The sequence below is a fragment of the Protopterus annectens genome, chromosome 9.part0 (genome assembly GCF_019279795.1).
Source record: "Protopterus annectens isolate FY-2018-M chromosome 9.part0, PAN1.0, whole genome shotgun sequence".
NCBI lineage: Eukaryota > Metazoa > Chordata > Ceratodontiformes > Protopteridae > Protopterus > Protopterus annectens.
The window spans coordinates 1,261,165,674-1,261,190,657 of NC_056743.1; the positions used below are offsets into that span (position 1 = coordinate 1,261,165,674).

At 42.7% G+C, this 24,984-nt stretch overlaps 1 protein-coding gene across 2 annotated transcripts in view; it reads left to right on the forward strand.

The window, feature by feature from the left end:
* The window catches only part of LOC122811983 (sarcoplasmic/endoplasmic reticulum calcium ATPase 2-like), a 1,984,788-nt gene that overhangs the window by 1,430,764 nt on the left and 529,040 nt on the right, over window positions 1-24,984 (forward strand). For both annotated transcript variants that reach the window (XM_044084186.1, XM_044084187.1), the window contains exon 16: window positions 24,119-24,339. In XM_044084186.1, coding sequence (XP_043940121.1) covers window positions 24,119-24,339 — 221 coding nt within the window. The remainder of the gene's footprint in view (window positions 1-24,118; window positions 24,340-24,984) is intronic.

The window sequence follows — 24,984 nt, forward strand, 5'->3', positions numbered from 1 at the left end:
CAGAGCAACACTTCTTACCAGTATTCTCATTTTTAAGTACTAAAATAAGGTTATTGCCCCAGTGAAGAAAATGTTAGCAATATGAGAACAAGACTACAAATTAAGAAACTACGAGGAAAGCCTCCAGTTAGTGAAATTCCCTTTCAAGGTACTGTAGGAGAAAGAGCCATCTCCAGATTAGGTCCTGCTATTTGTAATAAACTACCAGGTGATATAAGAAACCAGCAGACTCTATCCGCATTTAAAACTGCACTGAGGAACAACACCTTTAGGAGGAGACCACTTGTACTTGTTTTTGTTACGCTGGATACTAATCCACTCTCACACTTCATCAACCATATCTAAAATAATTAAGTCATTTCATTACTATAGAACTTATCAAATCATGTAAATAATGTCAGGTATGTAATTACTGTCTTCTGTTTCTATCACTATGTTTACAGTATTGTAGTCTACCTTACTCCAATACTGTAACTTTTCTGCTTTGAGTATGCTCCTTATTTATGTCCTTTGTGCTCTTTGAGCCCAAGACATGAGTGAAAAGGGTCAGTAGACCAGTTCACAAACCCAGTTAACAAATGACAAATGAGTAAATAAATATTAATAGCATTCTTCTAAGTGCCTATGCATATATCAGTAAAATTCAACTGACCAATTATTCCTTTGTGTTTTTCATTCAATAGACAGCAATATTTGTATATGTTGAGCAAACTACAGTACTAAAATATATGAAATATACTGGCTTGTTGAGTCCCATTCTCCAAAATCTGTCATTTAGTCTACTTTTCCCCCTGTATATCCATTTTGGGGTGAGATGCCAATTACATAACATCCTCATTTGATGATCATGGTATCTAGACCATCCTTTCATATTATTGGAACAACTCAGTACATTATCTCAATCTCTTAAAGTTATAATAATGCTTCCTCTTTGCAGCCATATGTCATGTACAGTCCTCCGTACTGCCGACACACACACTGCTCTCAAAGATCCTTATAAGTAAACTCACCTGATCTAACTAGATACTTCTGCATTTATTCTACAGTATTACTCTTCTGCCATATCCCTTATCCTCTTCAGTCTCTGTCTTAATATTTGACATTTATTTGATGTAATTTGATATAATTAGACCTCTCTCTCTTTTTTTAATCCAAATCTCTGAGCCAGTCATTCAAACTCCAAGTCAGCCTCTCTCCCTTCTCTAGATAACACCCTTATATTTTTCTATATTCCCTTGTTTTTTTTAGTTTTTAGCCGCACTCTTAGATAAACCCTGTAAAATAGCTGGGTGTTGCCAAACAGTAGTATAGCTAGGGTGTGGCAAAGGGGGCAACTGCCCTGGGTGCAGAGTTATGGGAGGTGTGATCGGACAATCCCAATAGCTGGTTAATGAATACTGGTATTGCATTTGTGATAAAACCTGAGTGCTGGAGTGCTTTGTGTGTGATCTAAATTGTAGCAACCATTTTTAATACTGAAGCAAACCTGGGCACTGGAGCACTCTGTGCAGGGTATAAACTGTAGCAATTTGCTACAGTTTAAAAGAAATTTTTTTAAACACTAAAGTGAGAGGAAGGATGATGGATGCAGAAATGGGACCCGATTGGCTGAAGCAGGAATGGGAGGGGAGGATATGCCTTGTAATCTGGCTACTTTGTGTGTATGTTATGTGCTTCAGTTGAGTCACTTGAAGAGCTGGGGTGGGACTAAAGGATGTACGGATAGGCTGCTTTTTTGCTTTGAGGGGGTGAGGCATTTTTTGTGATGCCAACACAGGGGGCTTGTTCAGCCAGCCACTCTACAGTTGCCAAATATATTCTACCATTCTGTGTCCAGATTGATAATATACTAATCTGCAAGCTGCTTTATACCATTTTATGAGCTAATTAGGCCTAATGTATTAATCCTTCACCCCCATCTCTCCTTTGTTCATCACACCATATTTGAAGTAATTGAGCCAGTTCAACAGCAAGTTTATACCTTTGCAGATCAGTGAAACCTCACCCTTCATAATACTATGGTAATGAAACTTTCACTGCTGAAATTCTTCATCCTGCACTTCCTGTTACACTGTCCATTTTTTCTGCAATGTTAGTAACAGTGGATGAAAAGTGGATATTAGGATTTTCTTGACCATAAATCTATGGTAGTACTGGTACCTTAATGGCATTTTTTCCTACAGTAGAGGAAAACTTCCCCACCTTTCTCACCCACTCTTTTTCCAAACTGTCTTCCATAAGTTGCAAATTTTTTGAAAAATTGTCTTCTCAAATGGATTCCACTGCCAACACTAAATGTTTGTTATGCCTTTTCTTCTCTTCCCAGTGTAGCCCTTTTTTGTCTCCTCTGTTTAGTCCTAACAAATACCAATTTCTTCGTATTACAACTCAACCCAGAAACTTCCTAAGTTTAAGGAAGACACTGTTTATGCCCACTGTTTGCACCATTCACAGTAACAAATCCCTCACTTGATATGCCAAATTTTTCCAAAATCAATATGAACAGTATGGCGGATAAAGGACATCCTTGTCTTATTCCTCTTGATATATGTCTTAACTATGAAAGTCCACCATTAGCAAATACCCTAAAGATTGGATTTTTATATGATGCGTTAAGCATTGGACATCCAGCCCACATGTTCCTCTGTGTTATGACTCGAAATAGAATCTTACACGCCACTGAATTTAAGGCCTTTTGAATATCAGAAAGGATTAGTCCTGCATTCTTATTAGTATTTTAATATTCCAACATAAAAAAAATTCCACCAGTAATTGCTATAGATCTTCATGCTACAAATCCATTCTGATCTGATGCTGTCGTATGCAATAGTACTGGTTTTATTCTACAAGCTAAAATCTTTGCAGACTTTTTTAATTTCATGTTTATCAATGAAATTGATCTAAAGTCTGTAACTATTGGTGTCTCCTTTTAGAAATAACTATTTTTGCTGCTTGAGTTGTTTCCTCTGGAATATCTCATTCTTTTTCTACTGTATTAAACTTCTTTGTAAGGTAATGCCCTATATCTTGGCTTTCCCATCTATATAATTCTGCCATAACTGTCTGCCAGTGCCACTTTATTTGATTTCAACAACTGAATGGTGTTGATGCATCCTTCCCTGAACCCTGTTTTACCCAATGTGTAAATGGGTTTCCTTTCTCAGCTTGAAAATCTCAGTGTAATTCCCCTTGTGTATGTTTATATAATTCCTGAAAACTTTCCTCATCCCCGGTTTATCCAGAAATTCGTCTGTCTTCTTTCTTCACCCTAATAATATCTGACATTTCTCTCCAGTTCTTAAATGCTTGTGCTTGTATATATTTTGGGTTCCTTTCCTTTAATAGCCACAAGTAGTCTCACCTCCTCATTACCTCCGCTTCTGCTGGAGAAGTGTCAAGCAATGAGATTTCTACTTTTAAACATTCATCTAATACTTCTGCTTTAACCCTGTTTTGTACTGATTGTAACCAATGTTCTTTTCTGTAAACAGCTTTTTTTTCTATTCATTATATTCCTCCCTTCCCTGTAGCTTCTCCCTATCTTGACTTTAGCTTATTAACACTTCTGTAGGCTAAAAAGCAATGTTTACATTTTTTTGGGATCCCCAGCTTCTCAGGTGTTTGGCCAAGATATTGCCAGTCTTCTCTGCCAAAAGCCTTTTCTGCATCTAGACCTGTGATTGATTGTCTCCCCTCTGTCATCTGCATCATCAGCCCCCTTTCCCCATTTTCTACATTGGGTTGGGGTATCCTGTTAGCTGTCACCATCTCTCTTGATTCAGTGGCTCACTCCTGCCTTCTTTGCTGGACTTTCTCATTTCCTCTTACCTTCTTCCTGTCTGTCCCAAATCGTCTTCACCAGATTATCTTCTGCTTTTCTGCACTTGTGTCCTAACCACTTTAATCTGTTCTCTTTGATCTTTTCTACAATCGGATCTACTTTTGTTTCTGCTCTTATGTCCTCATTTCTTCATCTGCCCCACAGTGTGCATCCTACCACCCTTGTCAGGCACTTCAATTCTGTCACTTCTCGCTTCCTCATCTGCTCTGCCTTTACTGCCCAGGTTTCTGTACCGTACAGTAGTACTAGTTGCACCACTGTCTTTTACACCTTACTTTTCAGCTTTTTTGGCATTCTTCTGTCATAGACTATGATGTTGTGAGGTATTGCCAGCTATGCCAGGGAGAAGTAGGGCAGTGGATATGTAACATATGCCAGCACAGCTAGCTGGAATTCAGTAAAGAATTATGTTTGAATATCAAACTGATTTGTACAGATGTTTATATTGAAAATGTATTTGTAAAGCTGCTTGTGTTAAAATGTATGAACAGTGTGTCCTGTTGGACAAAGGAAGAAATGTACATGTATTATTGTATCTGTTGAAATCTATAATATTGTAACAGAGGACATTGGAAGAGAAGAGGTTATTCTCAATCCACCTGACTTTGGAAAATAGTAAGAAATTAAATTACTTAATTTAGGCCATAAAGATTGTATTTTACCATTCTCATTGCGGCCAGAGACAAAACGTATGTACTAGGAAGCTTCCTGCATTGTCATTGGGGAGAACTAACTGCTACTCTGAAAGGGTGGAGGTTTGAAATTGTTTTATGACTTCCAGGAGCTGCAGCAGATCTTAGCAAGGCTGTGTGTGTGTGTCTGTGTGTGTGTGTACAAATAATTGCTAAATCCTGGCTGTTTCTAGCAATGGGGGGGGTTGCATGGCAATCAGAAGTCAAATGGCCAGATGTTTGTGATGTCCTTCTGTAATTCATCAGTTTAATACTAGGTGAGACTGAAGTCTCAGAACACTCTGTGTTTGTAACCTGACAAAGAAGAATCTCTCACCTACTTCATCTTGCCTTGCTTTAGTAAGTAACAAGGGAGTAATAATTCTGTAGATCAGTCAGGAAAATAGAGTGAGATTCATTTTTGTTTTTCTGTAACTGTGTGAACCTGTCCACCTGTGTTATTTTTAATATTTCCTGTGACTGAAACTTTGGTGTTTATTGTAAGTAGATATTTGATAATTTCTTGTTCTTTTATTAATAAAATGTTTAAATTTTTCATTGTGGATGGTCCTTTAGAGAATATTTTAATCTTTTTGAGTACTTGTATCTGTTAGTAACACTGTGGCCACTCCTGAAAGCCTGGCTGTTTGGTCAACATTACGTTTTGTATTAATATTAATTTCACTCAATAGAATTAGATACCCTTGCAAGAGCCTTAGAGTAGCTTGATTTGGGGTGTCTGGTAGCAGTGTAACTACCTTATAGTCTAGGCAGAAGGGGGCATAGATAACAAGTCTGTGCCAGCCTTTCCCAGGAAGAGTGTGTGAGCGAGCGAGTGTGTGTGTGTGAGCGAGCGAGTGAGCGTGTGTGTGTGTCTGTGTGTGAGCTACTTAGAGCAGGGACACAAAGCACTGGTTTCACAGAGAGGGTGCTGGAGAGCTTTGGCTTGGGTACTTGGTGGAAGTCTCAGCCCTATAGCTGTACCACTGGGGAGTCTTATTGGGTACCTGGAGGGGGAGACATAGAGAAATCCTGACCCCAGACTGTGTGTGTTCCCTGTGTGCTCTTAAGGAAAATTGTGCTTGATGCAGATAGCTGAATCTGGAAATACTAGGTGTATTCATTTTTGCTCAAATTGAATGTCCCCCTCCAGTGTCATTGGTGAGGATTCAGGCTACTTGATTACTGACCCAGAGTGGGGATGTCACAGACTACCCCTGAGACTCCATGCCATTTGGCTGCAGCACCTCTGATTCTAGCTTCGGCCTCTTCATTCAGACTTTCCTTCTCCTCAACCATCCCTCCCTGATATTTGAAGCTATTAACCTGTTTCACTATCTTCCCTTCTGTCTCATTTCTCAGCTTCTTCTGATTTCCGCAGTTTCCTCCGTTACCACTGTCTTATCTGTGGTTAATTTCATCCCATATGCCCTAGGGGTTAGTATTCCATTCCCCTGTCCATTGCTGAAGTTTTTGTTGAGAGTCTGCCTATAATGCCACATCGTCTGCATACAGCAGTTTTGCTGATCTGTCCACTCCGACCTGTTTGCTAATGTCGTCCATCACCAGTATCAACAGCAGAGGGCTCGGAGCTGAACCCTGGTGCACACCCACTCCCACTGGGAACCCCTCTGTGAGACGAACACTGTTCATACTTGAGACATTGGGTCCTTGTACATAGCTTGCACTAAGTCTACCAATATTTCTGGGACTTCGAACCACTGCAATACTGCCCAAATCAGCTTTCTAGAGACCTTGTCATATATTTCCTCCAATCTAGGAATGCCCATTTGGATGCATTCCTCGTCTCTAGCTTCTTTTCAACTATCTGTCTCACTGCAAACATTGGGTCAGTTGTGCTGCATCCTGATCTGAATCTGAACTGCTCATCTCCCATCTTACATTCAACTGTAGTGTCCATTTATCATTCATCCTCTCCAGAACTTTCTTGCAATGTGACAGGAGTTTAATGCCTCTGTACTGCCCTCTGTCATTTGCATCAGCCATTATTAAATCATCTTTACTATGTTATCAAATGTTTGGCTGTCTGGATTCAATGAACCTACACTTGTCATAATTCTTTAATACCTTTAGCTAACCAGTTGGCTAGAATCCCCACGAATAACTTATAATAGTGTTCAGAATTGAAATTGGTGTATATGAGGCAGGACCAGTAGAACATTTACCCTCACTGAACATTATTAAGGTAATTCCCCCTTTTCCATGACTTTGAGATTTCTTGAGTGGACAGTATGTAATTAAATAAAAGGCCCCAGTCATTTTACTATCCCCTAATATCCATAGCTCCATAGGAGAGCCATTTTCATGATGCAGTTTATCAGCTGGAGTTTTTACCATTTAATATTTAACCTCTGATTTTGTTATCATTGAAGATAGTTTCTCCTGTCATCTCCTTGATAGAGTATTGCTTAACTGATAATTTCTAATTGTGTGATCTTTATTTCCTTGATCTGTGTGTGTGAAAGTTTTGAAATAATTTTTTAGTCCTGTTCATTCCATCTGTCCAGTCCAACATGAGGGTCCTCGAGCCGCTTGTCAGATCTGACCTGGCAAAACTAGTGCTTCAGCCTGGAGACCCCTTTTAAGAATTATTTTCTTATAATGCACCACTGTAAGGCTATACCTCGGATCTCACTTGCCTCCATTGTGATCAGGTGTGGATTTTCATACTGTACAAAAGCCAAGTGCACCTTCTTGTATTTTGTGTTTTTCTAATATACGCTCTTAAGTATTTCACCTTCTCTGCCAACACAGCCTTCAGGAGGTATAATACATAAAATAAATTCCCTTAAATACATTATATATTTAAGGGAATTTTTTATGCATTATACCTCCTGAAGGCTGTGTTGGCCGAGGCGCTAAGGTGTTTTGAATAAATTCTCTTTTTGGATCTAATGCCAAGTGCTTTTCGTTTATCTTTTTGGTATTTCGGTTTGTTGGTCATTTTATATTTCACCTTCTCTAGCCCATTTTTTGCTCCCAGGGAGGGAGTTTTGCCTTTGATTCCTTTCCGCTTTTTCAGCATTGTGTGATTCCCACCATTGCCGTTATTACTTAAAAAAAAAAAAAAAAAAAAAAAGTGCTTTGTCTAACCCTTATCTAGTTGGATAGTTACTCTCGACTGATATTACTACAAAACCTTGTACTTTGTCACTTAATTTAGAACAGTATACCCTTTCTATTCTTATCGCTTCCCATATAGCCTAATCTCCTCACTTTAGCTCTACCCATTGGGTAATTCTTTACCATTGTTGGTAACGTCCTCTCTCCTACCGTTGTGGTATCTCTGGATACCATCACTGGTATCATCCTTTCTTTCTACTTTGTGTGTGTTTATTGGTTGTGGATGAATATGTCCGATAAAAAAGGGACATCGGGGTTTAAACATTGCACCTCCTGCAATAGTAAACTCTCCAACAGTGATAGTCATGATAACTGTGTTTATTGTCTGGGGGTTTCACATTTATCTGTGGAACCTCCCTGTCAGATATGTCAGAGTTTGTCAGTGGACGCTGAACGAATGAAAAAATAAGTTAATCTTGAAAGGCCTTCTACCTACTCCTTTCGCAGAGGCTATTTCTGTGTCGGAGGCTTCAACCCCTCCATTTAAACACAAAAAATGGCGACATTCTGATCCCTCCTCACCTTCTGGAGCAAAAGGCCCACAAGACTTCATCGGAGCACAGAGCCCCTTCTTTGGCTCTGACTACTATGGGTTTGACGTCTGCTCTGACTTCTATTGGGATGCCTTCTACCGTTCTAGTGACAACTAGTGCCTTGGTGCCGAAGCTTCCGCCGGCACCGACTGTCTCGACTATGGCGCCCTCCTTAATTGCTCCAGCTCCACCTTCGGTGCTAACTTCTACGGAACCGATGCCTCTGATTACTAGTGCCCTGTTGGCGCAGACAATTTCCCCCGTTTGCAGGACATGCTTTATAGCCCCTTCGTGGACTGGCCAGATTCTCCCTCAGGAGTATCCACTAGGTCAACCAGGAGAGTGTCCGAACAAGATGTGGTGCGCTTGTTGGATCAGCTGTTGACAGCCAGAGGGATTCCATATGGGTCTAAGACTCATCCCTATTTGGGACCGGGTGCTGTCCTTCCCAGTGCTCCCACATATTCTCCTCCTTAGAACCCCCTGGTACCGTAGCTCTCTGTTCCGGCAACTGTGGTGGAACTCTCCTTGGCACCGACAGTGTCTGTCACTAAGGTTCCGAGGTCGTCTCTTTGGTTTTCGGTTCCATTGGAACCATCACTTCCTCCATCTCATGGTTGGGGGGGGGGGTGGATTCCTCTGTTCAGGGCACGATACCAAGTAACTTATCAATGCCGTCCTCTGCTCCAGGAATTTCACAGGTCTGCTTTCCTGATGATGGAGAGAGTGCTTGCCTCTGGAGGCGCTCCACCGACGTCAGACCTCCCTCCTGCTCCCTCTGAACTACAGCTACCATGGGCCACTTCCCCGGGACACCCAGAGGAAAAGCCTCAGGATATCCCTGTCTGTGATACCGCTTCCTCCGAGTCTTCCTTAGAAACTCCCACTGAGGAACCTCCTCAGAGGAAGTCGTGCAAGATGAAGCACATCGACTCACCTGAAGAGTCGCTGACTGAGGACAGGGATTACAGTGATGGGAAGGGGTCCCCAACGTCACCCCCAGATGATATCCCATTTGGAGACATCCTTGAAATATTAAAACAGAGGGGTGGCTGGAAGCCCTCCAACCCCTCCTTGGATGAATCCGTGCTCCTGCAGGCTTTTTGCTCCCAGCATTCTACCTCTTGGGTGACCAGCCAGTCCCTCCATACCAATGTGGATCTGGGTTTTACTCAAGATTCTTTTTAGTGCCAAAAAAGACCAGGGACTGGAGTCCCATCTTGGATCTCAGCCACTTAAACAAATCAGTTGTTCAAACCAAATTCCACATGGTTGCTATCCAATCCATCCTCCCCTTTCTGAGGGAGGATGCTTGGATGTGCTTGATAATCCTCCGGGATGCGTATTACCACATCAAATTGGACAAGCGCTTCAGGAGTCTCCTTTGTTTCCGGGTAGGAGCCAATCACTATCATTTTCGTGCCCTGCCATTCGGTCTCTTGATAGCCCCCAGATTGTTCACGAAATGCTTAGCAGTGGTAACAGCTCATCTGAGACTTCGAGAATTCCAAGTGTTTCCATTTTTGGACGATTGGCTCCTCTCTGCCCCAACCAAGCGTCTCCTGACAATGGCTCTCCAATGCACCCTTTCTCTAGCAGAGTCCCTAGGCATAACTGTACACTGGAAAAAATCCAACCTAGACCCCACTCAACAACTGGAATTTATAGGGGCAGTCCTCAACATTCGTTCTTGTCTGGTATCTCTTCCAGCCCACAGACTCCAGAGACTTAGATTGCAAGCACGTGTGATACTCTGTCAAACGAGAGCGTCAGCAAGGGAAGCCCTTCAGGTGCTGGGGTCTGTGGCTACAGCCATCCCTATAGATCCCCTTGTGAGGTTACACATGAGGATCTTACAATGGCTCCTCCTGACACACTGTCTGCAAACATTCATCTTCTAGACTTGCAGATTCTCATAACCAATTTGTGCAAGCAGTACCTTCTTTGGTTCTTCCTACCTTCTTCCTTTCAGTCCCCTCAGCCCTGCGCCACAGTGACCACTGATGCTTCACTGATTGGGGGAGGCATTTTCAGGGAAAGACAGTCCAAGGCACATGGTCGAATTTAGAGGCCGATCTGCACATCAGTGCTCTGGAGTTGAGCGGTGTTATTAGCATTGCAAGCACTCCACCCACTCCTCCCCTCTAGAACTATTGTGATTCAGTCAATATGTCAGTAGTCTGGTACATCAACAAACAAGGAGGAACCAAGTCATACCCCCTGTGCCGAGAGGCCATGAGAATTTGGCAATGGGCGATATCTTCCAACCGTTTTCTGATAGCAACGCATATCCCGGGGAAGTCCCAATGTGATCGTGGACAGGCTGAGCAGGTGCATTCTGCTCCCCCATGAGTGGTCTCTCAATTCCAAGATAGCGGCGGAGTTTTTCAGCCGATGGGACCAGACCTGCTGCGACCGTTTTGCTTCTCCCAAGAACAACAAATGCAGCAGCTACTTTGCCCTACTTCCCCCGGAGGGGAGTCACTGAGAGAGGCTCTGTCCCACAGGTTTCCTATCTGCATCTCACAAACCATCCACCAGGAAACTTTACAGAGATAAATGGACAAGGTTTTCTTCCTGGTTTGTAGAACAAGGGTTGGACCTCTTTTCAGCCAGTACCTCTTCTATCCTTCAATATCTATCTGAACTTTTTGAGCATGGAGTGTCTGTATCTACTGTACAAGTCCATTTAGCAGCAATTTCCAATTTTCACAACAGTTTACAGGGCACACCAGTAATGTCCACTCGACTTTGTAAAGCCTTTCTTAAAGGAGTGTTTCTCTTCTCGGTAGCCTTCCATTCTAGAGCCTCTATGGATGAGATCTGCACAGCAGCCATTTGTGCTAAACCACACACCTTCATCAAGCATTACAAATTGGATGTGATTTTCAGAGGAAGAGCTGCCTTTGGCTCTATGGTGTTCAGGAATGTTCTGCCATAAGGGCCATCCAGGTATATCAAGTAGCTTGGGATTCTGTCCCATCAGTGATGAATGGGAAGAAGATTACAATATTAGATAAAGAAGTTATGTCTTACCATAACGTTCCATCTGTGTTGATCTTCTTCCATTCATCATATTCCTCCCTCCATCCCCCTCCATAGGCTCCTAGTGGATCTTATGGGTCCTGGTGGTGTCTCAGGGTTTTTCTTTGCATAGAAATGGCCTCTTCTGCTATCTAGTGTCTTTGGCAAGCTCGATCTGAGGTAATTGGGAGAAAGGCATTATGGGTAGCAACTTAGCTCGAGAGATTTTTGGTGCACACGAGCTTGGTATTTGGCCGACACGGTTCCGAGGGCTTGGAACCGAACCCATCAGTGAATGGAAGAAGATCAACAACATAGATGGAACGTTATGGTAAGACATAACTTCTTTTTTTTTAGTATATTGGCAAGCTAGAAGGGCATTAATGCCTGTGCTTGAAGTAGTTGCATGTATGTATGTATGTTAATGCCTTCCCTCATGTGCGTTTCAGCACTGGCGGTTATGGAGCCAATCCTGGACCTGCAGTCTGCTCCTTTAGCGCCGATCAGTTTCTAGTTTGACACTCCAAGGATCTGATTCAACCCACTTGACTCTGACACTCTGAACTGAGCCTGTCTTGAGACAGACTGCTTGATGCCCTGTCTTCTGCATCTTCTTCAGAAATGTCTCATACGGCTGCTTTGTTGGTGTCTGAGACCTCGGCCTTTGAGTCTTTGGCAACAATCCCCTCCTCAAAACCTTATACCTTTTCTGTCTCAGTGATCCCTTTGTCTCTTCTGCTCATCTCTCCTTTAAGAAGAGTGGATCTGGTTACTGAGATTGGATCCTCTGATCCAGCTCAGCTTGATACAGCTTTTCAGCTTATGGGAAGGATTATTTCATCTTCATCAAGGTTGGACATTCAGACTTCTGTTTCTTTTTTCCACCCTGTGACTCCTGTTTTACTTCTCAGCCCCAGCATGCATCCATGGGTTAAAGCTCAGAGACAGGCCACAAAGTTTCTGCTCAACAGCAAGAGGAGTCCTCTGTGAAGTTGTGCCATACCCCTGACTTTAAAAGAAAGAGCACATGGAAAAGGAGTCACATTGACTGACTGTCGGAGATGATCACTTCAGACATTGATTTGGATGTTCAAGAGGGTTCTTCACAGTCCCCTCCAGATGAATCAGAATCACATTTATTGGCCAAGTATGCATGCATACAAGGAATTTGACTCCAGTTTCAGTGGCTCTCCAAGTATGAATTACATAAAATATACATACAACTATTAAGAACAAGACAGACGACATACACGCATCTATTAAGAACAAGACAAAACAAGTCAATATACATATATTTAGAAGGTGCAAAGTGCAACTCAGTGCAAGAAATACTGAAATAAACTGTGAAAGAAACAAGTATTAACAATATTTAAACAGTACTGCAGAATCCTCAGTGGCTTGGGAAAAAGAATACCCCAACCTAGTAAGCTGAGTTAATTTATGAACATGATGACCTGTGGAAAAAAAGAACAAAGGTATCACTTACAATTAGATAAGTGAACTTGTGCATCAGAGGCGATCCTGGCCCCCCCCCCCCCTTGAACATGCGGGCTCTCTTTGAGGTCTAACACTTGGTACCCTCTACTTTGTGTTTGGTCATCCCAGCTAATGAAGTAACCAGTCTTTTTATGCCCAAAGCAGCAGTAAAAATAAAGTTGAACCAGTCAATTTGTCTGTATTTTACCCCAGTACTTCCCCCAAGGGGAGAAGTTACTGTATTGTTTGGATGTTCGTCATAGGTTATGTTTTTTATTTGGGCAAAATTAGGGATATTAGAAAAGCCAGTCAGTTTTTTTTTCTGTCCTGCTAATAGACTGGATCATAAAAGTAAAGGCCCCTGTCTGGATGCCTGTTGTATTTGCTATGCAAAATATAGCAAAAATTTCCCTGGAAAATCAGAAAGGCAGTCTACTAGAGTTATGATTGCTTCTCAAGCTTTCTTCAAAAATGCTTCAGTTGATGACATTTGTTGCATTGCAACATGAGCTTCTCGGCATATTTTCACAAGACTGTGTAGGACAGATGTGATGTCCAGGGGTAAGTCAGCCTTCAGATCTATTATTGTAAAAGGTATTCTGTCACACTGACACCTAAGATTATGAGTTGAGACTCTGTCTTAGAAGCTGAAGTGGATGAACTTGATCATGTACAGCAAAAGTTATGTACTTACCATAGCATTAGATGTCCTTCTGTTCTCATGTTGCAGTATTCATTTCAGTAGGCAGGTTGCTTACATGAGCTGGAGACATGCTGCAATCAGGTAACAGTAAAGAACATACACTTTGTAGGACAGCTGCTTGAAATACTTTAAAAAATGTTGAACAATCTGTTGCACACATACTCAGCCATCTGCCCCTATGAAGAGAAAACAAAAACTTAAACAGCCTGAGCCTCAAAGTGTTCCTGGATGGGAAGTTTTCTCCCAGAGTCTTTTTAAGACATTCCAGACCTTAAAGACACAAAAGTCACCAATAAAAACCCAACTTAACACCCTGCTCTCCATGGCATCTCAGGTGACTAGGCACTCCATCAAGTGCAGTTATGATGCTGTGGAAGCCTCCTCAAAATCTGCTGCATCAGGTTCAGTGCTGAGGTGATATTCCTGGATTAGACTTCAGCCACTCCCTATGGATGTGCAAACTAAACTGCTTGATGCCCTACTGGACAATAAAGCCCTATTTGGACAGACCTCAGCAGAACTTCTTAAATCCCTTCAAGAAAAGGGAAAAGAACTACAAAACCTGAAGCATTTACTGCCATCTCCTATCCCCAGATATCACAGAAACTATCCACAAAGAACTTCCTTTGTTAGGAGACAGTCCTCCAACTCGGCACCTCAGGTAAAGGGGACATAGGCAACCTAGGAAAAGTTCTACTCCCAGGTTTCCTTCCACCCCTTCAACCACCTCCTTTCGCAGGCAGTCTGACCAAACCAGACCACCTCCACTGTAACTTCCAACATCTAAATCCCAACACTCCCCTATCCCTTTGTCTCACCCACTCCCTACCCTCCTGGTGGAAAATCACATCAGAGAATTGGGTCCACTCCGTCATTCAGAGGGGATACTTTACGACTTGGTGGATGTTACCCCCCTTCCAGGGGATTTCTCAACCTCCATCAAATCAAACTCACCTTTTCCCTACCATCATTCAACAACTGCTAGCTCAGAGCACCATAGAGAAGGTACTTTCCCCACAAAGAAACATAGGTTTTTACTCCAGAATGTTTCTGGTACCAAGGAAAGACTGCCCATGGAGAATTCTGGCTTTATCTTTCCTAAATCTGTTCCTCAAGGTACCCAGTTTCAAAATGATTACCTTACCTTTGCTCCTACCACTCATACCAACACAGGCTTTCATGGTAGCTTTGGATTTGAAAGATGCCTACTTCATTCCTATACACCCAGATTACAGGAAATTCCTACACTTTGCAGTAGGTTCCTGGCATTTTCAGTCCTCTGCATTGCCCTTTGGACTCTCCACTGCTCCTCGAGTGTTCACAAAGTGTCTAACGCTCTTTATTGCTCACTGCAGAACACAGGGTATACAAATATACCCATATCTAGGTGACCTGTTAATTCTTCATCAGGACCATCAAGTCCTCCTACACCACCTACAACAGGTGATCTCCACCCTGACTCAGGTTTTACTATAAACAAGGAAAAGTCTCACCTGATTCCTACTCAAGACTTAGTCTTCTTGGGATGCAGGATCAGAAGAGACAACATGAAGGCCTTCATTCCAGACCATAAGACTCTGCTCCTTTCCCTCTACTTCCAACAAACTTATCACCCTCACTTCTTTGCCAGCATGAGAATTCCTAAGGAAGTTAGTCCACATAGCATCCCTGATACCCATGCTGCCCCTGGCAAGACTCCTCATGAGAAAAATCCAGTGGATCCTGAAAAATTTATGGCGTCAACACTCTCATCCCCTGGACACCCCCCTTCCCTTCCTTCAGTGTATGAAGAGGGAACTTCAGTGGTGGATCTGTACCATCAACCAGGGAACCACCTTACAGGTAGCGGACCCCCTACAACAGGTCTGTACAGATGTATCAGACCTGGAATGGGGTGCAGTGTTACTGCACAACCAGAAACAATTCACTGTGCATGGAAAATGGTCCACACTAAGACAATGGGACCATATCAACAAAAGAGAAATGATGGCACTTCTAGCCCTACAAACATTCAAATCAGCTGTATGCCCAGGAACCTGGAAAGTGATCACCGACAACATGACTGTCCTGTGGTACATAAACAACGGGGGGAAACAAGATCCTACCCTCTTTGCAGCCTAGCCACCCAGATCTGGACCATAGCAAAATCACTGCAGATTCGTCTGACAGTGCACATCCCCTCTGCAGAGAATGTTATGGCAGGTACTCTGAGCAGAACTTCAGCACCCTCTCACAAATTGCTTCACAAAGAGGTATTCCTAGATGTTATCCATAGGTGGGGTATTCCGCAAGCAGATCTATTCACCTCCTCCCAGAACAGAATGTTTTGCACAAGGGACCCACATCCTCAAGCCTAGAAAGTGGACGCCTTTTCCTTTCCTTGGGTGGGGATGTATCTCTATGCCTTCACACCCTTCACACTGATTCCGAAGGTCCTCCTGAAAATCCAGAGGGACAAACCCAAAATTCTGTTGGTGACCCCCTTTTGGCCAAGACATCATTGGTTTCCCCATCTCTATTGTCCAAGGGCAATCGTCACAGGTTACCCCACTGAATAGACTTACACAGGACAAGAGACCCCTACTACACCCTCGGGTGAACAATTTTAAAACTGACCTTATGGGTGATAGGGTTCTAATCCCCTTCAGACACCTATACTCAGTGTTCTGAGTATAAGTCAGAAAGCCTAGTACCAGGAGAAATTATGTAGCTAAATGGAAGAGATTCTCCAGATGGTGTCAAAGGAAAAAACAGGACCTATGACTATCCCTGTACCCTTGGTCATTTCCTATTTGAGTGAGCTCCTTCACTCAGGACTAACTTATTTTTCAGTTAAAGTCCATTTATCTGCCATCTCTGCTTGTCTACCCATCCTATAGCTTTTAGATTGGAGGTTAAGCTTTTCCTGAAAGGGGTACTCCATATTAGACCCCCTCGAAAGCCTATGCCTCTGCCTTGGGTCTTGAATTTTGTACTAAAAAAACTTAACATTGCCACCTTTTGAACCAGCACATTCAGTATCCCTGAAACTCTGAACCCTGAAAACAGTTCTGCTAGTGGCCCTTACATCTGAGAGGAGGGTATTAGAAATACAAGCCCGTATGGCTATCCCTCCTTACGTTATTTTTCACGACAGCAGAATTGCCCTCAGGACTAACCCCTCCTTCATGACTAAGGTGGTTAATGAGCTCTCATTAAACCAGACCATTAACCTACTTGTTTTTTATACTCGCCGTCAGAATCCCTCTGAGAGGACTTTTCATTCTTTAGATGTCCACAGACAGCTGAGGTACTACTTAGACAAAACCAAATGTATTAGAAAATCTGACCAACTATTCATCTCCTTCCACCCTAGGGCTTTAGGGAGGGCAGTCTCCAAACAGAACATTTCTTCATGGATCTCTAAGACCATTGGCATATGCTATTCCAGCCATGGAAAAACTTTACACAGACATGTCAAATCCCACTCAACCAGGGCAGCTGCTTCCTCAGCTGACTTTTTCAAAGGGGTTGACTATGCCTCAACTTTAGAAGCTGCTACTTGGGCTTCAGTGCACACCTTTACCAAACATTACAAACTGGGCCTAGCTTCCAGAGCTAGAGCTGGGTTTGACCAATCTATTCTACAAGGTCTCATTGACCAGGGACCTCACTCCTCCACCCAGGCTCATACCTAAAAGCTTTGGTACTCTCCCTACTGTAATGAATACTGCAACATGAGAATAGAAGGACACAGAATTGTTGTGTAAGAACTTACCATAACCTTAGATGTCCTTCTCTTCCATGTTGCAGTATTCACTCCTTCCCTCCTACCCCCACAAATTTACCTCTCTACTCTACTGTCACTTACCTGTGGGGACATAATCACCACCCCCTTAACCTCTCCACTGCACACAGCCTATCAAGTACCCTATGGTCTAGTTTACATGCGAGTCTCACGGGTCTTCCTTTTATGACCCTCTTTAAACCTCCAGGAGTACTACTGTATGCGGCAGTTCATTCTGAAGAGGGTCTGTGCAGATGTCACATTTATAACCTACGTCTGTTTATGGCTCCAAAGTAGGACATCACACGTACCCTCCTGCTCCAAAGACTTTGGTATACTGGCCGGATTTCAGTGCTGCAGGCAGCAACCTTCCTACTGTAATGAATACTGCAACATGGAAGAGAAGGATATCTAAGGTTATGGTAAGTTCTTACACAACAATTCTATCTTCATGAGCCACATCCACTTCAACATCCCTATTCCCTGGCAAAAGGGGACCTGGAGAGGTCTTTGGAGAAGTGTGTGAAGATGTGTTCAGCTGAATGTGGTATGAATGATGCCATTCCTGCAGATGTATACACTGCTTGGGGGATGTCCTCTACCTGGTTAGTCAGGGAGACACAAAGCATTGTGGATGTCAGGATAAATGTTAGACCCTGGGAAAGTCTTTAAGTGCTGAGCAGACTGGTGCCTTTAGCAGCTTGTCTTGGATGTTGCAATGGACAAACTGGGGTCTTGGAGCTCTAGTGTTATGATGAGTATTTCATTTTTGTTTACTGTAGTCCCAAACATATGTCTTAATACTGTACTTGGCAGACTAGCTCAAGTGTAGGAGTTTACCGTATTTTTTTTTTTAACTTGTTTCATTCAACATTAAAACAATGCATCCACAACATGTTTTATTTATTGTACTTGTTTATTGAAGTTTGCTGACGAAGGCAGTGGACTGATGTCAGAAGTTACACATTTCAGTTACAGCTCAGGGTGGTACAAAGTAAAAGCATCAAGTATGTAGCAGTCAGTCATTGATAGTGTAAGAAACTAATGCTGAAATAAACCTAATATGATATCTTCATGTTTATTAGTAAAAAATTATAAGGCATAGCAGATGTCGAGTATTGGTGATAGAACTGAACACAAAATCATGAAACTAGCTTATTTACATATGTTTATATACAGATAATTGTAATGACAGATAGTGTGGGGTGGTGAAAAGAGTAAACAAGGGACGTAGTTGATTGTGAGTGTGTACAGGGCTGTAAATTAAGGGGGTAGTAGGTGTAGGTGTGATCTAGATGAATAAGCTACATTTTGTTACATCATAGACCACTGTTACAGTATTAATTTAAAAAACAAAGTTAAGCGAATAATCGTTTAAAAGATTGGTAGTCCAATTCTTACTTTTTGGTTGTATTAAGGTAAAGTTCATGCTATAAACCATTGCAGCGGAATGTTGTACACTTTTTTTCCTGGTTTTCTTATCAAAGAAGTGTGTGTCATTTGAAGTACATCCTTATAAAAGCACTTTTTTTCTGTGTTTTTATTTATATTAATGAAGTTGCTTAGACCGTTCTATTAATTTCTATTGAATTGTGCACTGCTGATCACAATCCAGCAAACTTAGACTCAGCAAACCTTAGTAACGGACTTTGAATTAGATCTTGCTAGAGAGCAAGTTTGCTCCTCCTACCTTCTCACTCTCAATATTGGGTTTCGATGGACAGTGATCCACAGTCCATGATGTTGATAATTGGTTTCGATGGATAGTGAAGATCAGTAGTCTATGAGTTGGCTAACAACTGCTTGACCTTAACAACTGCCATTTAAGTATAGCTGAATCTTATTAGATCATGTAATACTTGTATGTTCATGGTTGAAAACCTGCCTCTGTAAACTATGTAACATTTTGATCCCAGTAGGACCTGCTCATCTTTGTCTGTATTGTGACTGTGCTAAGCTTTGCCTCGGAAAAGACAACCATGAGATGTTCTTCATTTCTCACTGCTGCAGTCTTCACCATTGGGTTATCCATGCTGTGGTAACCCTCAGTCGTTCCGAATACTAGAGTCCAGGTTTTGTGTGTCTGCTGCTGTCACTTGCTAGGTGACGTCAGGTAGTCCGAGCTATAAAGGAGAGCAGGCGACACCATTACCTTAGTCTTTCCTGCTGTGGAGCCCATAGCAGAAGCAATTCACAACAGTGCCAGTCTGCTGTTTCCAGATTTCAAACTTCAGCTGAAAACGTCTAAAGCTAAGTACCCCATTTGGGATCCTTCCTTTTTCTTGCACTAACTGATGTCCGTAACTGTCTTGCCTGTGGAAAGCAAATACCACACCGAGGCTTCCATTCTTACTGCGTCACTTGCTTAGGCCAGATCACAACGTACCCCACTGTCGGTTCTGTGCCCTCTTTAATGCTAGAACTATTCATTGTAGAGCTCTATTTGTAGCCAGTTATTTCCGTCTTTCATCTCTGATTACCGATATGGCATCCGTCAGTCTGCAAACCGCAGATCTTCCAAAAAATGTAAAGATAAGGATAGAGACAGCCTGCATAAGGCCAAGCCTTCCAATGACACCACTGCTAAATGGGTAATCAGTTCTTCGGAATTCATTGAGGCACTTTTGCAGCCCGTGATGCCCGACTCGATTACTTCACAGGCTTCTACTGAGTCCCTTTTGGAGTCCTGTATGCCGCAGATGTCTGCTAACGAGCCTTCGGCTGTCTCGCCCTCGATTGGGTCTAGAGCCGCTAAGCAGGCACTGGCTTCCGAGAATACCGCTTGCACTTCGGATTTCACTTCAAGGCCTTCACCCTCTCTTCCGACTTGCACACTGATGGCACTGAGGGATAACCATCAGGCCAGACTTAGACCCACTCCTAAGAAAACAGCAAAAAGTCTCCATTCCACTACTCCTCCCCCTCCTCAAACTAGAATGCTTAAAATGGCAGATGATCCCATCACTTTCATCCGGGGTAATCAGGCCATTCCAGCCAAAAGGAGAAGGGATCCTTCTCCAGACATCCAGTCGGATTTAGACTTGGAGGGATCTGACTCCTTTGTTTTTGAAGAGGAAAATCCTCTTACTGCCTATGAAGACTCAGATGTGGAGGAATCTATTCTTTCTGCATCACCTCCGGAGGACTTTTCCTTTGGGGAAAACCTCCACACCCTCAGGGAACACTTCCAGTGGGAATAAACGGATTTCCCTCAATCCAAAAAAGACTGAGAGTTTCTGAACCTACTCCAGCATAGGCCTCTGACCGTCCCACCCATCTTGAAGGTGGTAGATGATGTTTACTAAGAATCCAGGCTTATCCGTGACACCCTTCCACCTGCCCCCAGAAAACCTGACCGGTACTGCAGGGTACCTGTCTCACATAAATTCTCTTCAGAAATCCTATAGCAGATCCAGAGGTGATTACTCTGGGACCTATGGGAGTTAAGGCTACCTCTGCAAAGAATCCTACTCCCTCAGACAAACTATCCAGGGCCCTAGACAGATGAGGTAAAAAAAGTACATACCTCTGCAACTTTAGCTATAAGGGCTCTCAACTGTCAGTTCCATATGTTAAAATATCAACAGCACACTTTGGAATTTTTGAAACAGAAAATTTCTGCTTTACCAGATTTTGCAATAATAGAGATAGAATTACTGCACTCTTCATCTCAGGTGGCAAAGCACTCCTTGCACTGTGGATTTGAAGCCCTAGAAGCGTCTAGCAGGACAGCAGTGACAGGATCTGTTATCAGAAGACATGCATGTTTGAAGGAACAACCTCTCCCTGATTATGTCAAAGCTAAAATCATGGATTCACCTCTTGACAAAGAGTGCTTGTTTGGACATAAAACTGAAGAGGTACTTAAAAAGATGGAAGACAAAGCAAAATTGATGCAGACTGTTAAAGATTTCCTTCAAGTACAAACTCTTAGGTTCAGCAGAAATTTTCCCTCTAAACACTGGTTCTTTCTTGCACCAAAAAGACAGGCAGAAGGGAAAACCTGTAGGGACAGACCCACCAGGGCCCAAACTCTGCCAGCAAACAACTAAACAGCCCCCCCCTCCCCCGCTAATTCTGGAGCAGGGAGTTCAAAAACTAAACTAAAAACTGTCAGTGACTACTTTTCCCATCTCTTCCTTCCTCCACCACACCAAAAGCTAGGAGGAAGGTCATCTGTTTGCAGAGAAAATTGGAACTTTATAACAAAATATCAATGGGTCTTAAGATTCATTGCTCAGGGGTACAAATTCAATTTCTGAGAACTACCACCTCCAAAAGGGTACCCAGACGTACCTCCAAAACCAGTGGGTAGAAGCACTAAAACAATTGCAAAACCTAATAGCCCCTAGGGGCAGTAGAACCTGTGCCTCCAGAACAAGTTGTAAAAGGATTCTATTCCAGGTTATTCTTCATTCCCAGGAAATAGGGAACTTGGTGTCCCATCCTGGACCTATCTTCTCTCAATAGTTTCCTTGACATCATCACAGAAGGCCCAGCACCAGAAAATCTTATGCTGGAAAATGGAAAAAACTCTGTTCCTGGAGCCAGTCCAAGGGGTCAGACATCTCCCTTCCATTCCTCTTATTCTAGGTTATCTGGCTGAGCTTCTTAATAAGGGTCTCTTCTTCTCATCTGTAAAGATCCATGCCTCTACCATCTTGGCACACTTTGATACAGAACCGCCATTGTTCTCCCACCCTCTTATCAAACAATTCCTTAGAGGAGCCTCTAATGTCAGGACTCCCAGAAGACAGCCCACTCCAGCCTGGGATCTGAACTATGTTTTAGAAAAGCTTACTCTGACCCCCTTCGAGCCTGCAGCATCCTCAGAATTAAAGTACCCCTCTTGGAAGACTGCCTTTCTCCTGGCTATCACTTAAGCCAGGCGTGTGTCAGAGCTTCCAGCTTTAATGACCATTGAGCCATTTATCATCTTCCATGCAGACAAGGTCTTCCTGAGAACCAACCCCACCTTCATGCCAAAGGTGGTTTGGGATGTTACCCTCAACCAGGCCATCCACCTGCCCACCTTCTTCCCTAACCCTCAGAACAATAGGGAAAGGATACTGCATTCTTTGGATGTGCACAGGCAACTCAGATTTTATCTGGATTGTGCAAAGACGTTCAGGAAAACTGACCAGCTCTTGATCAGCTTGAAAAATAGGGGCACAGGGGTAACCAATATCCAAACAGACCATTTCCAAATGGATAGCACTCTGCATCCAATTTTGCTACTCCATGCATGGGAAACCATCAGAACCCATTCCACTAGGGCAACCTCTACTTCCACAGCATTCCTTAGAGTGGTACCCACCAAAGACATCCTGGAAGCTGCCACGTGGACTTCAGTCCACGCCTTCACCAAGCATTGCCATCTGAATCTATTCTGAAAACCTAGGACTGGGTTTGCCTCCGCAGTTCTGCAGGGCATGCTCTCCCAATCTTAAGTTTCTATCAACCTTCCACCCTTCTCCTCAGCTTTGGGAATCTTCCCAATGGTGAAGACCGCAGCAGTGAGAAAAGAAGAACTTAGTACAGCTGTGTACACTTACCATAAATGTAGATGTTCGAATGTTCTCACTGCTGCAGTCATGCTTTCCCTCCCGCCTTCCCTCTGATATCTGCTGTCCTTAGCGAGAGACATATTTCTATGTGGGTCTGTTACCCCAGGACTACTAACAATTGTTAAAATTGAACTTCTTTGGTTAGTTAATGCAGGAAAAACTGAGGTAATGGCGTTGCCTGCTCTCCTTTATAGCTCGGACAACCTGACGTCGCCCACCAAGTGACAGCAGCCGATGCACAAAACCTTGACTCTGGTGTTCGGACCGACTGAGGGTTACCACAGCATGGATAACTCAATGGTGAAGACTGCAGCAGTGAGAACACTCTAACATCTACATTTATGGTAAGTGTACACAGCTGTACTTTTGTTGGGTGCTGTGAATGTGTTGCTGCATTTATTGATACACCTGTAGTTTTATTTTTAATTACCAACATTTTTAATGTACTTAAGAATTTACATTTTATTAACTGTAGCCACATTTTGAACATGGCTAAGACATATTCCATTTCTTAACTGTATCCAAACTTTGAGCATTGCCTCTGCATGACATTTGTCAGTGAAACTTTAAATTTGGAAAAGAAATAGAAGGAAGAGGAAGGATATTACATTAAATGGTGCTTGGGAGGGAGTCTTTGATATAGTGTGTATGTATCCCATCAAGGAAGCTGGCCTACTGATGCCAGAGGTAAGGCAGACATATGTGATACAGTGATCTGGGTTGAGGAATGGAGCCTGATACTGAGGGAAATGATCAGGAAGGAGAGGACTGAGTAATTCTGAGGCATCTGCTCTTCTCTGAGGGCAAACAAAGTTTACAGGTGGTTCATAAAGGCTCGAGTGCATGTGTCTGATAGATAATGCTATCATTGAATGCTCCGTGTCTTGCTATAGTGTGAGAAGGTATGGTTAAATGTCTGAGTAGCAGCCCTGAGAGTCATCTTTCACCATATGAAGCTATATTGTGACCATCGATCGATTAGACTTAAAGATCTTTGACCAGTGCTGGAAGAGTAGGCTGGATCAGTACCCTGGTATGTTATCTGGCAAGCAAATTAGGACCCATGAAATGCTAAGTACTTGCATATAGTTGCCACAAAGAGAACTGCTAGAAAATAAAATGCACCAGGAATGAGCACTGTATATAAAGTGAGCAACATGTACCGTAGCTGACAGAAATAAAAGGAATGGAGTTCAAAAAGGTGATGCAAATGGTACTAAGTTGGTGTGAGCTAAGAGTAGCCATGTGATGTTTTTCCTGCCACCCAGGTATTGTACATTTTGGATTGGCTTCTGGTAGTTACACAAGGATTGTAAAACAGCAATAACAGTTAATAGTAATGTATTTGAGGAGTCAGCCAATGAATGTTAAAGCACTCTGTAATTTCTTTCAGACAGGTGATGGAGTAAATGATGCACCTGCACTGAAGAAAGCTGAGATTGGCATAGCCATGGGGTCTGGCACTGCTGTGGCCAAGTCTGCCTCCGAGATGGTACTAGCAGATGACAACTTCTCAACCATTGTGGCTGCAGTAGAAGAAGGGCGTGCCATCTACAATAACATGAAGCAGTTCATCCGATACCTTATCTCATCTAATGTTGGTGAGGTGGTCTGGTGAGTTTCTCAGTGCTATACTCCAGAAGAAAAAAAATTGTTGTAGTAATAGTTGCCATTGTCTGCCATTCACTTTTTGTAGTAAGTGTTTTTGGTTAATGGTACTTCAAGGCCAGTACTTTGATTGTGGAAAGCTAAGGTCAGTAGATTGGTTTGGCTAACCTACTTTATCTATTGCAGCCACTGCTAATTCCAGAAAGCCATCAGTCTGGCTAGCAAGGACTTTGAAGTAAGATCATTAACAGGAGCTTTAATGGTAGAGCTATGTTACAAGTTAGTATACTGAGAAACAGCAAATAGATTAGCAGCTAATACTGTTTATCACTCTGCCCATCCCCTCTTCTTTTTATTATTCTCCTTTCAGTATTCCTTTTTTATTTATAGGGCTTAGAGAACCTTAGGCAACTTTATACCAGCATGACACAAACCAGAACTGATGCAGGTTAACAGTCTGTAGAGTAAAATTCTGAGATGTACTGAAGTTGAGGGCTGCATACACAAAGAGCAGCATAAACTAATTGCATATTTTCTAGGCACTACTGTCTTTTTCATGCTTTCATTTTCTAAACTACATTGTTATGAGCCTGCCTGTTGACAAACGACACAGGAATTTTTAACATTCTACATTCTGACTGCTGCAGTAGT